The following is a 14,314-nucleotide window of genomic DNA, read 5'->3' on the forward strand; positions in this document are numbered from 1 at the left end:
AACAGATAGTTCCTTTGTTGTGGGGGCTGTCCTGTGCATTGTAGAATGCTTAGTAGCATTCTTGGTCTCTACCCACTAGCTACCAGTAGCATCCTCTTCTTGTTGTGATAATTAAAAATGTCTCCAGAAGTTGTCAAATGTCCCCTGTGGAGCAAAATCATCCTAGTTGAGAGCCATTTGTAAAGGACTACATAAAAATTACGCTAAAAGTGAAACTTTAAAACAATATTGAACTCCAAGAGTTCAAACAGACCCATAGACAGTATTAACTGCTTCTAGGCTACTGATGTTTACTGTCAATGTTTAGATTATTATGTCAGCAGTGAAATTGTTGAGTATTTTGTTGGTTGATAAATGTGCACTGGCTTGAAACCTATTCTTGAAATTAATTAAAAAAACACACCAACAAATTTAATTAGCTCGACTGGCGTGGCTCAGTGGTTGAGCGTATACCTATGAACCAGGAGGTCATGGTTTGATTCCCAATCAGGACACAAGCCTGGGTTGCGGGCTTTATTCCCAGTGGCGGGTGTGCAGGAGGCAGCCAATCAATGGTTCTCTCTTATCATTGATATTTCTCTCTCTCTCACTCTTCTCCCTCTCTGAAATCAGTAAGAAAAACAAAAAACCCTTAATTATTTTATTTGATGTCAGGTTAAATGTCTGTGTTTGTTCAGTGATAAATATTCCTTTGTAGTATCTATTACTTCATCAGAGTCATTACACCTGTCATCATGACTGCAGCAAAATGTCTCTCTCAGTAAGTCATGGAATACCTGGAACATTCCCCTTTTTCATAAAGTTCACAAGATAAGTTTATATGACAATATAAATATCTCCCTGCATGAGTTTAAATTTTTTTAGAAAGGAAATTTTATCTCCATATATATTATATACATGAGTCAATATTTTCTATTTATACTTCATACCAACTGCTGGAAACTCTCTTTCCAAGGATTTGGATGTTCGTATTCTTCTGGATTAATCTGGTAGAATTTGCCAGGTTCAGGATGCATCATAGGACGGGTATATTCAAATACTTCCATATATAATCTTTTCCTGAAGGTGGGAAAGGAATTAGAAGAGTTATTCATAAGTAGCCTTTTAAATAACTACAAAAAATTATTTGAAGACTAAAATAGTTTACCTTTAGCACCATACAAGCTATTGTAAAATATAGAAAAGTACAAAGAAAGGAGATAACCTACACTTTCAATACATTATTATTAACAGCTTACTATATTTCCTTTCAGTCATTTTTTCCCCCTTTTAGTTATTTTTATCTACAGTTAGTTTTCATTTGTTACAGTTGTGATTTATACAGCATACAAAAACAAAAATTTGTATCCTGCTCTTTTCACTTTTTAATTATTGGTTTTCGAGAAAGAGAGGAGAAAGAAAGAGGAAAATGAGGGGGAGGGAGGGAGAGAGAAAAAGAAACACTGATTTGCTGTTCCACCCATTAATGCATTCATTGCTTGTTTCATGTATGTGACCTGACTGGGGATCGAACCTGCAATCATTGAACAACATTCTAATCAACTGAACTACCCAGCCAGGGCACTTTTCACTTTTTACAACATAGCATTTTCTCATGCTATTAAAAACTGTAAAAAATCACTGTTCATGACTATACCCCAACCCTCCAAGCAGACATTATATTGTGTTCACTTAAGTCCATTTCCTTATTGCTAGATCTAATTTCTAATTCCCCCCACTATTAACTATGACATTATGAAAAATTTGTACATAGGCAAAAAAATTTTCAGAAGTGGAATTACTGGGTCAAAGGGCATGCATAGTTCAAGGTCATGAATATAACTATCGAAGTATTTTCCAAAAGTGATATATAAAATTCACTAAACTATCAAATTTAATTAGTTAGCTGTTTTAAATTAGACTTAGTTCAGTGTTTTGTTTTTTAAAATATTTTTATTGATTTCAGAGAGGAAGGAAGAGGGAGAGAGAGAAACATCAATGATGAGAGAGAATCACCGATTGGCTGCCTCCTGCACGCCCCTTACTGGGAATCAAGCCGGCAACCTGGGCACATGCCTGTGACCGGAATGAAACCTGGGACCCTTCAGTCCACAGGCTGACGCTCTATCCACTGAGCCAAACCGCCCAGGGCCTTAGTTCTGTAGTTTCTTAAAAAAAATATACTTATATTGATTTCAGAGAAGAAGGGAGAGGGAGAGACAGAAAATATCAATGATGAGAGAGAATCATTGATCAGCTGCCTCCTGCATGCCTTATATTGGGGATTGAGCTTACATCCCGGGCATAAGCCCAGACAGGGGAATTGAATTGTGACCTCCTAGTTTATAGGTTGATGCTCAACCATTGAGCCACACTAACCAGGCTTAGTTCTGTTTCTTAAAAGCAATTAAATGAAATACATTTTATATACTCAGTTGCTATTAACTGATAAATAGCAGAGAAAGTACTTCATTTATTGTTGACAAATATTACCTAAAGTGACAACTCACATTTGTGATAAATAGGTAACTTAGAATTTACAAGCAATCTAATTTTATTCTTATTTAATTATAATCAACACTTCAACCTCCCTAGCATTTCAAGCATTTTGGGTACCAAATAATATATCTCAAGATAATAAGAAATAAATTTTCACTTACCACAAAATTGGATCATTAGCAAGCTCACTGAAGCGTTTACACACACAAGCTGCTCTACAAAGATCCTGTTCCAGCAAGTAAGAGAAGATTTTTAGAACCACTTCATCTGGCAGTTTCTCCTGAAGATACTGTTCAGCAGGTGCTGCTATAAAGAGATTAACAAATAAAATATAAACAACTTATTTATTGTGTTAGTAATGACTTCCCCATTTTTTAAAAAGCATAATTTTCGCTCTGGATAGTGTAGCTCAGTTGGTTGCATTGTCCTGTGCACTGAAGGGTGGTTGGCTTGATTCTAGGTCAGGTCACATACAGGAAGCAGCCAATCAATGTTTTTCTCTCTCTCTTTCCTTCCTCCCACTCTCTAAAATCAATAAAAACATATCCTCGGGTGAGGATTAAAAATAAAATAAAAAGCATACTTTTCATTTTATCTAACTAATAGCTTTTATTTTGTGATGACAATCTTTTTTTTTTTTTTTTTTTTTAAATATACCATTATTGATTTTAGAGAGGAATGGAGAAGGGGAGAGAGAAAGAAACATCAATGATGAGAGAGAATCACTGATTGGCTGCCTCCTGCTACCCCCACACTGGGGATTGAGCCCGCAAACCAGGCATGTGTCCTTGACCGGAATCGAACCTGAGACCCTTCAGTCCACAGGCAGATGCTCCTCCTACTGAGCCGAACTGACTAGGGCAACAATCATCTTATAAACATTTTTTTTCATAGATAGCACATTTATTTTTGTTCATCTTGACATAAGTATTCTCTTTTAGCTATTACGTACCATTTCAGAAACTGGTGAAAATATACAAAAGGTTTTTTATATTTGGGTTAATTCTCACTCAAGGATATTTTTTTTCCATTGATTTTTTTTTTTCTTAGAGAGAATAGAAGGAAGGGAAGGAGGGAGAGAGACATCAATATGAAAGAGACACATCGATTGGTTGCCTCCCATACAACCCTGATGGGATTGAACCTGCAACCCAAGTATGTGCGCCCTTGACTGGGAATCCAATCCTTCCATGGGCAGGCCGATGCTCTAACCACTTCACCACACTGGCCAGGGCACAAGGCATATTTCATTATGCCTTTTTTTAATTTCAGAGAGGAAGGGAGAGGGAGATAGAAATATCAATGATGAGAGAGAATCATTGATTGGCTGCCTTCTGCATGCCTCCTACTGGGGATCAAGCCTGCAACCTGCGGAAAAGTCCCTTGACCAAAATTGAACCTGGGACCCTTTAGTCCATAGGCAGACACTCTATCCACTGAGCCAAACCGTCTGGGCCACAAGGTGTTTTTATTTTTTAAATATATTTTTATTGATTTCAGATAGGAAGGGAGAGGGAGACAGAGACAGAAACATCAATGATGAGAGGGAACCACTGATCAGCTGCCTCCTGCACGCCCTGCAACCCGAGCATGTGCCCTGACTGGAATCGAACCTGGGACCCTTCAGTCTGCAGGCTGACGCTCTGTCCACTGAGCCAAATCAGCTAGGGCAACACAAGGTATTTTTATATAACAAAGACAAAGAGGGAGAAGTCAGAGTTGTCATGTTAATCTATAGATATAAAAGCCTAAGTGACCAAACCACTGGAGCTGCCCCTGGGTGGTCAGTGTACTCCCACAGCGGGAGTGCCGCTCAGCTGACTGATGGGTGCCAGAAGCAGGGTTCATGGCTGGCGAAAGCTGCTGTGGCAGCGTGAGCCTCACCCAATCGGGGCTGACTGGGCGCAAGCCTGTGGCGGCAGGCGCAGTGGGGCTGGGATGAGCGGGAGCGGCAGGCAGGAGTGACAGGTGGCGTTGGACTGCGGGTTTTGGCCCAATCCCCGCAGGCCACGCCAAGGGACCCCATCAATGTATGAACCTGTGCATCGGGCCTCTAGTTCTATAATAATCATTTTCTCAATCCCAAATGTAATACTAAAGTACATTTAATTTTAATATTTTGGTATCAAACAAAATAAAAAAAGTTACTTGACCCTGTCCCTTAGTTTTCCCATAGGAAATACCTGCAAGATCTTGTGTTTTTCCAGATACCCTTGCACGTTTTGCACGATGACCAAAGTTTTCTGTCGTTGATGTTGAGGCACCCTTCAAAAACAAAATGAAAACTAATTAAGCAAATATTTTTATTACTTCTAAAAAATGACATTCCCTTTCCTTTTTTGTTTGTTTCCTAACAATTTTTCATTACAAAAAGAAAAGCAGTGACACTTAATTTACCTCCATACTGCTCTTTGTAGGACACGCTGTTCTTTTCGGCAAAAGAGTTTTTCTACGAAGCTGGTAAGGACTGTTTTGTGCACCAGGACCTGATTCTTCTGCAACCATATCTGCAGGTACATCATCATCTGTTATAAACAAAAGCAATTATGAAAAATGACATTCTATATAATAAAAGGCTAATATGCAAATTGTCCCCTCGACCGGGAGTTCGACCGGAAGTTTGACCAGGGGGCGGGGCCAGCTGGCCAACCGTCCTCGGACCCTCCCCTGGCCAGCCCTGTCCCCAATAGGCCCCCCCCCCCCAATCCGGGCAGTTCAGCCAGACCCCACACGTGCACGAATTCATGCACCAGGCCTCTAGTCTATTAAAAAAAAAGAGCTCTATAGGTGCAGTAAACTTTTTATTTTATTTTTAAATATATTTTTGATTTCAGAGAGGAGAGAGACAGAAACATAAATGAGAGAGAATCACTAATCAGATGCTTCCTGCATACCTCCTACTGGGGATTGAGCATGCAACCCGGGCATGTACCCTTGAGTGGAATCGAACCCGGGACATTTCAGTCCACAGGCCGACGCTCTATCCACTGAGCCAAACTGGCTAGGGCTGCAGTAGACTTTTTAAAAACTTAAAAAAAAATTTTTTTTGTGGTGGTGGGAAATACAACTTTTATATAAAATTCCAGCTAACTAGATAACCATCTGAATGAAATGTTGGCTTTTTATTTCTTATTTCAAAATAAATTTCAAAATACACCATATATTTAAATACAAAAAGGAAACAAAATCACAAGAAGAATATAGAAAAAAATAATTTTTTTATAACACTAAAGTAGAGAAGTTCTTTCAAGATTATGACACAAAACTTGGAAGGCATTAAAAAGAAACAGGTGAGGAGGATGTTCACTTGATCAGAGGCTTGAGAAGGGGAATGAGTCATGGCTAGAGCCCACGAGGGATGGGAAGGGCAACCAGGCAAGGGGTGTCAGAGTCAAAGCGGGTGAGTGAGGAAGATGTCGATAGATGGACAGCTTGGTGGTATAAAATACCAGATACCAAGAAGGATGAAAAGAGCATCCACACAGAGAGTGGTCTGGCACAGGGTGTTGGAGTTCAAGAGGAGAAAAAAGAAGTCTGCATGGACGGCAGGGTGGTCCTGGAATGAAGAGTCAGAGAGAACAGGGAGAAAAGGGTGTCACACAGCAGCAGGGATGATAGACCTGGAAGACTGGTTACATACAATACAGGAACTAAGCAAATAAATAAGATAATGGAAGCCAGATATCTTCTGTCAGAGAAGAGAGTTAAAATTAAAGAGAGAAAACTAGAATAAACTCTATGTTGTTAGACTAGAACTGAAGGCATCAACATAGAACTCATGATTTTTAATAGATATAGAAATGATTATAGATCTAAGTGTTTGGGTGTGTGTATGTATATATGTCCTCTAGCTCTGTTCACTGAGAGAGAGCAAGCCTAGAAGCAGTGACACTCCAATACCAATGAGCGTGAGTAGCATTTGGAGCTTGGCTTCTGAATAGCATTTTCTTCTTCTTTTAAAAAAAATATATTTTTATTGATTTCAGAGAGGAAGGGAGAGGAAGAGAGAGATATAAACATCGATGATGAGAGAGAATCATTGATTAGCTGCCTCCTGAACGCTCCCTGTTGGGGATCGAGCCCACAACCTGGGCATGTGCCCTTGACCGGAATCAAACCCAGGACCCTTCAGTCCGCAGGCCAACGCTCTATCAAGTAAGCCAAACTGGCTAGGGCTTCTTTTTTTAAAAATTCTAACCTGAGGATATTTTTCCATTGATTTATTTTTTATTTATTTTTTAGAGAGAGTGGAAGAGAGAGGAAAAGACAGAGAGAAATATCGATATGAGAGTAACACAATGATTGGTTGCCTCCTGTATGAGCCCTGACCAGGGACTGCGCCGGGGAGGAGGAGCCTGAAACCCAGGTATGTGCCCTTGACCGAAATCGAACCTGGGACCCTGCGGTCCACAGGCTGACACTCTATCCACTAAGTCAAACCAGATAGGGCTGAATAACATTTTCTACAAAAGAAATAAAAGTTCCTTGGAAAAATGGCAGATTCCAGATTGGGGGAAATATAAGATGAGCCTGAAATATCTTGTGGTAGAAATAAGAAAGTGCTAAAAGAATGATGAGGACATGTCAAAAGGACTCAGAAGTCAGCCTGAATGCTCACCCTCTAACAAAATTATGTTACAGCATCAAAATTCATGATAGTAAAGGAATTATAACCCACTGAATGAACAGCAACCCATAAATCCATACTGCTATAAATAAATGAATAAATTGAATAAATAATGGGATGTTTAGAAAAAACTTTAGAAAGGGGAAAACAGTAACTCTATAGTAGAGATGTCAATCAGATAGTACCTTAATCAAGTGATCAAAGTGAATATCATCATTAATAGGACAAACTGAAATGGTGTGCCACCTGATAGCAGCTATATTCCGCAGCATAACCCAAATCTAATTGCGAGGAAACATCAGACAAATCAAATTTGTTCTAATTTATTTTGAATCATCTTCAAAATTGTCAAAGTTATGAAAGTCAAGGAAAGTCTGAAGAACTGTTCCAGACTGAAGGATAGTAAAGAGATACGGCAACTAAATGCAATGTGTGGTTCTGAACTAGATCCTTTTGCTGAAATGTGGCTATTAGGACCAATAGTGAAACTTAAATGCGGGGTCTAAAGATTAGAAGACAGCCGAAGCCAGTTTGGCTCAGTGGATAGAGCGTCGGCCTGCGGACTGAAAGGTCCCAGGTTCGATTCCGGTCAAGGGCATGTGCCTGGGTTGCGGGCACATCCCCAGTGGGGGATGTGCGGGAGGCAGCTGATCGATGTTTCTGACTCTCTATCTCTCTCCCTTCCTCTCTGTAGAGAATCAATGGAATATATTTAAAAAAAAAAAAAAAAAAAGATTAGAAGACAATAATTTGTCAATGATAACTTTCTGACTTTTATAGCTATAGTATGTTTATTTGGAATAATATCCTTGTTTGTAGGAAATACAGACTAACAATAGGAGGTGACAGGACAACAGGTTGGCACTTATTCTGGAAAGAATCAGGGGGAAAAAACTAACTCTTCTCTGAGTTTAGATTGTTTTTAAATAATACATTTGAGTAATATATAAAATATTAAAAATTCTGCTTGGAAAATTAACACCATAAACAGTTAAAAGAAGCAACACAATTAGGAAAAAAAACTGCAACAAATGTCACACAAATGGGTAATAATTTCATTAATTATATATGAGTGTCTACAAATAAATAGGGAAAAGATCAATAATTCAATAGAAATTTGGGCCAAGGCAAGGACATGAACAGATAATTCAGAATTAAGAAACTAGAAATGAAATGCTAATAGAAATGAAAATGAGATATTTTTCATATAGCAAATTATCAAAGATAAAAAGTTTGGTCACATATTAGTATTATGAAAGGAAAATATGAAGGAAAAAGAGTTCTTAATTGCTCTAAGAAGAGCAATTTGGCAATAGCTATTATTACTTAGCAATTCCATTTCTAGGAATTGATTCTGCAGCTATATTCACACATGGACAAAGAAGTATGGACCAAGATTTTTATTGCATACTGTTACCAATACTAAAAGGTAATAATCAAATGTTCATCAATAAAGATTTGTTAAATAAACGATGGTCTAGCTATACAATAAACTATTATGTGGTAATTACAAGATATAAAGCAGTTTTATATAGACTGATAAGGAACTATCTTTAATATATAGTAAGTTTAAAAACCGAAATATACAGTTTTTAGTATGTGTGTGTGTGTGTGTGTGTTTTAAGGTTATACATACATATTCTTACATGTATATATATTTACTAAAATATAAACTCCATGATGTAAGGAGCCACCCACTGGCCAAAGATGGGACAATTTGAGCATCATTAAGAATAAATGGAATGAACTAAAAGAGATATATTTAAATCCGTGAGTTTATAATGATATTTTAAAAAAAGGTTACTTTCAAAGATGCTACTAAAAACCAACACATCTTCTGAAAATTGGAAAATAACAGGAAATAATCAAATATTTTTCTTCTTTTCTTATATAAACCGAACCATCAAGTAACCAAGTAAGAAATGAGGGGAAGCTTCTCTACAGAAACATTCTAGCAATAAATAAAGAATAAGAAAATTAGAAATAATTTGCAAACTCTAAAAGAGTTCATGGATTTAACCAATGAGTATTAATAGGTCCATAATATCATAAAGAGAGTAACAATCAGGCACTGTATATCTCCTGATGAAAGAACACATCACCACCTCTTTGACAAAACATCAAATCTGAATCTGATCAAACCTGTAAGAAACTTTAAGGTCAAACTATACAGTACCAGTTTCATCAACTAATAAATTGCATGGGAAATCAGTGGGGGAAAAATAAGCAAAACTAAAGCATTCTGTTTACTAGGTGTACCAGTTAATAATGCAGACTTTTTTTCAATAGATGGTGTTACACATATGTTGATATATATGCGATTTGATATGTATGCTATTTTGTTGTATTGACAACATGCTTCAAAACTTCATATGTCAAATTTGCTGAAGGTGTTAACATCATAGATATTTTTACACTTAAAAATTTCGTGCAAAAAAAGAGCAATTGCGGGAAGTTTTAATTCATTATTTTGAAGAAAAAGTTATTGTATACTTCGGGAAGCTTATGGTGAACATGTTCCATCTCAAGATACTTGTGAACACTGGTTTAAATGCTTTAAAAGTGATGATTTCAGTGTGAAAGACAAAGAACTTCCAGGTCAACCGAAAAAGTTTGAAGACCAACAATTACAAGCATTATTGGATGAAGATGCGTGTCAAACTCAAAAACAACTTGCAGAAACATTAAACGTTGCTCAGCAAACAATTTCCGATCATTTACAAGCAATGGGAAAGATTTTAAAGGAAGGAAAATGGGTGCCACGTCAACTGAACAAAAGACAAATGGAAAACCGAAAAGTCATCAGTAAAATGTTGCTTCAACGGCACGAAAGAGTCTTTTTTTTGCATCGAATTGCGACTGGGGATGAAAAGTGGATTTATTTTGAAAATCTCAAATGCACGAAGTCATGGGTTAATCCAGGTCAACCATCAACACTGACTGCAAGGCCAAATTGTTTCAGAAAGAAGACAATGCTCTGTGTTTGGAGGGATCAGGGAAAGTGTGGTGTATTATGAGCTTCTAAAACCAGGTGAAACCATTAATACTGATCGCTACTGACAGTATCAATTTGAACCACGCTTTGATCGTGAAACGACCAGAATGTTCCAGAAGACATGGCAAAGTAATTTTGCTTCATGATAACGCACCATCACACACTCCAAAACCAATTAAAGACACGTTAAAAGATCTTGCCTGGGAAGTATTAACCCACCTGCTGTATTCACCAAACCTTGCTCCTTCAGATTACCACTTGTTCAGATAGATGGCACACGCACTTTCTGAGCAGCACTTCAAAACGTAAGAAGTGGAAAATTGGGTCTCTGAATGGTTTGCCTCAAAACAAGAAAAGTTCTATTGGGGCGGTATCCACAAATTACCTAAAGATGGGGGAAATGTGTAGCTAGCGATGGACATTACTTTGAATAAAGCATTTTTGATGTTTCTCTTGAAATTATTGTGTTTTCTTTGATTACAAAATCTGCATCATTAACTGGTACACCTAGTAAGAATGTACACTTTGGCACTAAAATTACTTTTTTAAAAAAGCCAGAAAATGATTATCATATGAATGCTTTTGTGCGTGTGTGTGTGTGTGTGTGTGTGTGTGTGTGTGTGTGGCGGGGGGGGGGGGGGGAGCAGATGGAGTTATGATTGGAATGGGGCACATAAAAGGCTTCTGCAGTGGCTGGCAAAGTTCTATTTCCTGACCTGTTGGTATTACAATACCAATCTTAGTAATAATTCTAAACTTTAATAATTCTTTTATGTGAAATTTCTCTACCTAGCTATATTTTACAATAATAGAGGTGTTTTTAAAAGATGAGGTGTTATAACAATGTAATATTAAAAAAGAGGTTTTTCCAACAGCAGACCTTGGGCAAAATAACATTTTTAAGCTTACATTTTTTTCAACTATTAAAGATGAGAACAGTATTTTGTAATTCCCAGGACTACTGGCTACTGAAAGGATATAAATAGAATAACATATGCAAAACACTCAGCAGTATGTCTGGCTCATATAAAGTGTTCAATAAATGTTTCAGCTCTTATTTCACTCAAATATTATTCTATTAACATCACTTTTAAACAAAACTTGGAAAATTAAATAAGTTTTCTATATACTGCATGCAATGTAGTCAGAAAATATAGCCAGTATGATATGACTGGATATTTGTGGAGTCATCCCTTTGTAGTTTAATATATGATTAGTTTCTGTAAATGTCTCATGTCTGCTTGAAAAGAACATCTACATTCTATTTTTTAAAGTTTAAATATATCTAAAATATCCAGTCTATTAATTGCTTGTTCAAATATTCTATACCTTTAGTTTTGTTGTTGTTGGGGCAGTGGTGGTTTCATTCATCTATTGTCTTTTGAAGGAAATTTCCTATAAAACTTCCTGCTCTATCTGTAGATAATCCATTTAATTTTAGTATGTAAATTTTGCTTTATATACTTTGCTATGTTATTTGGAAATACAGGGGCAAGATTATTATTTCCTCCTGGTGAATTACTCCTTTCATCATTATGCTTAATAATGCCTTTTGCCTTAGAAATCTATTTTTGGCTGATAATATTTTCCTAACAGCTTTTAGCTTTGTTTTATATCAGCACTTTTTTAACCTTGTATTTTCAATGTTTACTTTTGGGTCCTTACAATTTATTTATTTGTTTATATTTTATTTTATTGACTTTAGAGAGGGAGAGATAGAAACATCAATGATGAGAGAGAATCACTGATAGGCTGCCTCCTGCATGCCCCCTACTGAGGATTGAGCCCAAAAGCCGGGCATGTGCCCTTGACCGGAATTGAACCTGGGACCCTTCAGTCCGTAGACTGGCGCTCTAATCACTGAACCAAACCAGCTACGCCTGGGTCATTACATTTTAAATTCAGTTCTTCTTAATCGTTTATTGCTAGATTTTCTTTTCCTTTTCAGCCAAAGCAAGAATAACTGTCTAATGTGGTATTTAATCCACCTGATGCCAATTTCTATGATTACATTTTTAATTTCAAAAGTTGCTTTGGCCTTAGCTGGTTTGGTTCAGTGGATAGAGTGGCCTGCAGACTGAAGGGTCCTGGGTTCGATTCCCATCAAGGGCACATGCCCTGGTTGCTGGCTCGATCCCGGTGGGGGGCATGCAGGAGGCTGCAGATCAATGATTCTCACATGATTGATGTTTCTATCTCTCTCCCTCTCCCTTCCTCTCTGAAATCAATAAAAATATATTTTTTAAAAAGTTGCTTTGGTTTTCCTTTTTTAGGTTTATTGTTTCTTTTTCATACTGGTCTGTTACTTCACCATACTTCCTTTTAAAATTTAAAATTTTTAAAATTTTATTTTCATTTTCTTTTTATTCTCTTGATCATTTTACAAACTCATTTAAATTCTCTTTTAGATTGTTTTTTTTAAAAAAATATATTTTATTGATTTTTTACAGAGAGGAAGGGAGAGAGACAGTTAGAAACATCGATGAGAGAGAAACATCGATCAGCTGCCTCCTGCACATCCCCTACTGGGTGGTGCCCGCAACCCACGTACATGCCCCTGACCGGAATCGAACCGGGGACCCTTCAGTCCGCAGGCCGACGCTCTATCCACTGAGCCAAACCGGTTTCGGCCTCTTTTAGATTGTTTTATCATTGGACACTTTTTAAAATCCAAACACAATCGGAGAAGTTGTTTCATGTTGTAGGCTGCACACCTTGGTCTTAGTGCTACCTGTATTCAGAACAGGTCCAAGACGACATTTCCTATCCCTATATGTGTACTAAAATTCCACCAGAGACCCATTAGGACAGTGGTTGCCAACCGGTGGTCCGTGAGGTCCAAAAGGTTGGCGACTGCTGCATTAGGACATATATCCAAGACCAAAAGGTCCTGTGCTATTTTATATATAGCAGTACCACCTCCCTCTTACTGCTTTGATTTGATATCTCTCATTTCTACACCTAGAAACTTCATTCACTTCTTTCCTTCCTCAGGGTTTAGCTATGCATTCACACTTTTGCTCTTGTTTTGTGTTAACATTTCTATGTTTGTAGTGTGTATGCATGTCAGGATGATATCTAGCAGCTTTGGTTTATCGTGCTGTGAGTTATCAGTCAGTGAGCCAATCAGTTTCATTCTCAAATTTTTCATCCCATACAACTCTCTCTCACTCCACTCCAACTTCTGTTTAAAATTGGTAATTATTAGTTCCCACAAATATATGAAGCTACAGTAACCTCAATTTCCCATTGATAACCAGTTCTGTTCTAAAACATTCAAAGTTCAGTTTTATAAAGCATTATATTAAACTCTTATTTGTGCTGAGGTAAAGAATCTATACTAAATTTCTATACAATTCTCATAATTAATTACTTCTGAGCCCTGGCCAGTGTGGCTCAGTTGAGTGTTGCCCCATTCACTGAAAGGTTGCTGGTTTGATTCCCGGTCAGGGCACATACCCAGGTTGCAGGTTTGATCCCTGGTCTTGGGTGCGTATGGGAGGCAATCGATAGATGTTTCTCTCTTGCATTGATGTTTCTTTCTCTCTCCCTCCCTCGCCATTCCTCTCTAAAATAAAAACATAAAAAATACAAAAATACATTACCACTGACTATAAGGTACAGTGACAGAAGGTATTTACAAAGGGGTCATTCTGCTATTTTTTTTCTAATTAAAATAAAAAGATTGATTTTAGAGAAAGAGAGGAAGGGAGAGAAAAACACTGATTTGTTGTTCCACTTATTTATGCATTCATTAGTTGATTCTTGTATGTACACTGACCGGGGTTCGAACCTTCAACCTCAATGTATCTGGACGATGCTCTAAATCAACTGAGCTACTGGTGAGGGCAGGGGTCATTCTGAGAAGATCACCTGGCCACTATTTTAAGCAAAGGAAAAAGTTAAAAAACAATTTGTAGTCATTAGTGTCTTCATCTTTGGAACTCCTGTAGCAGTGTATATATGCCATATATTCTTTCCATATCATATCATAGCTGCCTTGTGTTGTTGTTTACTATTTTGGTATACGCCTTACTTTCCTAACAAAATTATAAGCTCATAGGGTTAAAGCCCCCTCCCTCTTTTATATTCTTCCTCAGTGTTTAGCTCGATGCCCAATAAATATTTAATAAATGTTGGTTCTCATCTATGGAGACCCTTTAATTTTACTCAGTTCAAGGAATTTTTCCAAGAAACCATCACTACTGGTGGGC

At 37.4% G+C, this 14,314-nt stretch overlaps 1 protein-coding gene across 3 annotated transcripts in view; it reads right to left on the reverse strand.

Moving 5' to 3' along the window:
- The window catches only part of FBXO11 (F-box protein 11), a 90,987-nt gene that overhangs the window by 28,685 nt on the left and 47,988 nt on the right, over window positions 1-14,314 (reverse strand). For 2 of the 3 annotated variants that reach the window (XM_070429168.1, XM_070429167.1), the window contains exons 2-5: window positions 4,876-5,003; window positions 4,662-4,743; window positions 2,640-2,784; window positions 930-1,059 (exon numbers count right to left, since the gene is read on the reverse strand). In XM_070429168.1, coding sequence (XP_070285269.1) covers window positions 930-1,059; window positions 2,640-2,784; window positions 4,662-4,743; window positions 4,876-5,003 — 485 coding nt within the window. The remainder of the gene's footprint in view (window positions 1-929; window positions 1,060-2,639; window positions 2,785-4,661; window positions 4,744-4,875; window positions 5,004-14,314) is intronic. The other variant, XM_070429169.1, reaches the window with a different exon arrangement.

This window comes from Myotis yumanensis, unplaced genomic scaffold (genome assembly GCF_028538775.1).
Source record: "Myotis yumanensis isolate MYYU_CA2020_CCGP unplaced genomic scaffold, mMyoYum1.0.hap1 SCAF_11, whole genome shotgun sequence".
NCBI classification, from domain to species: domain Eukaryota; kingdom Metazoa; phylum Chordata; class Mammalia; order Chiroptera; family Vespertilionidae; genus Myotis; species Myotis yumanensis.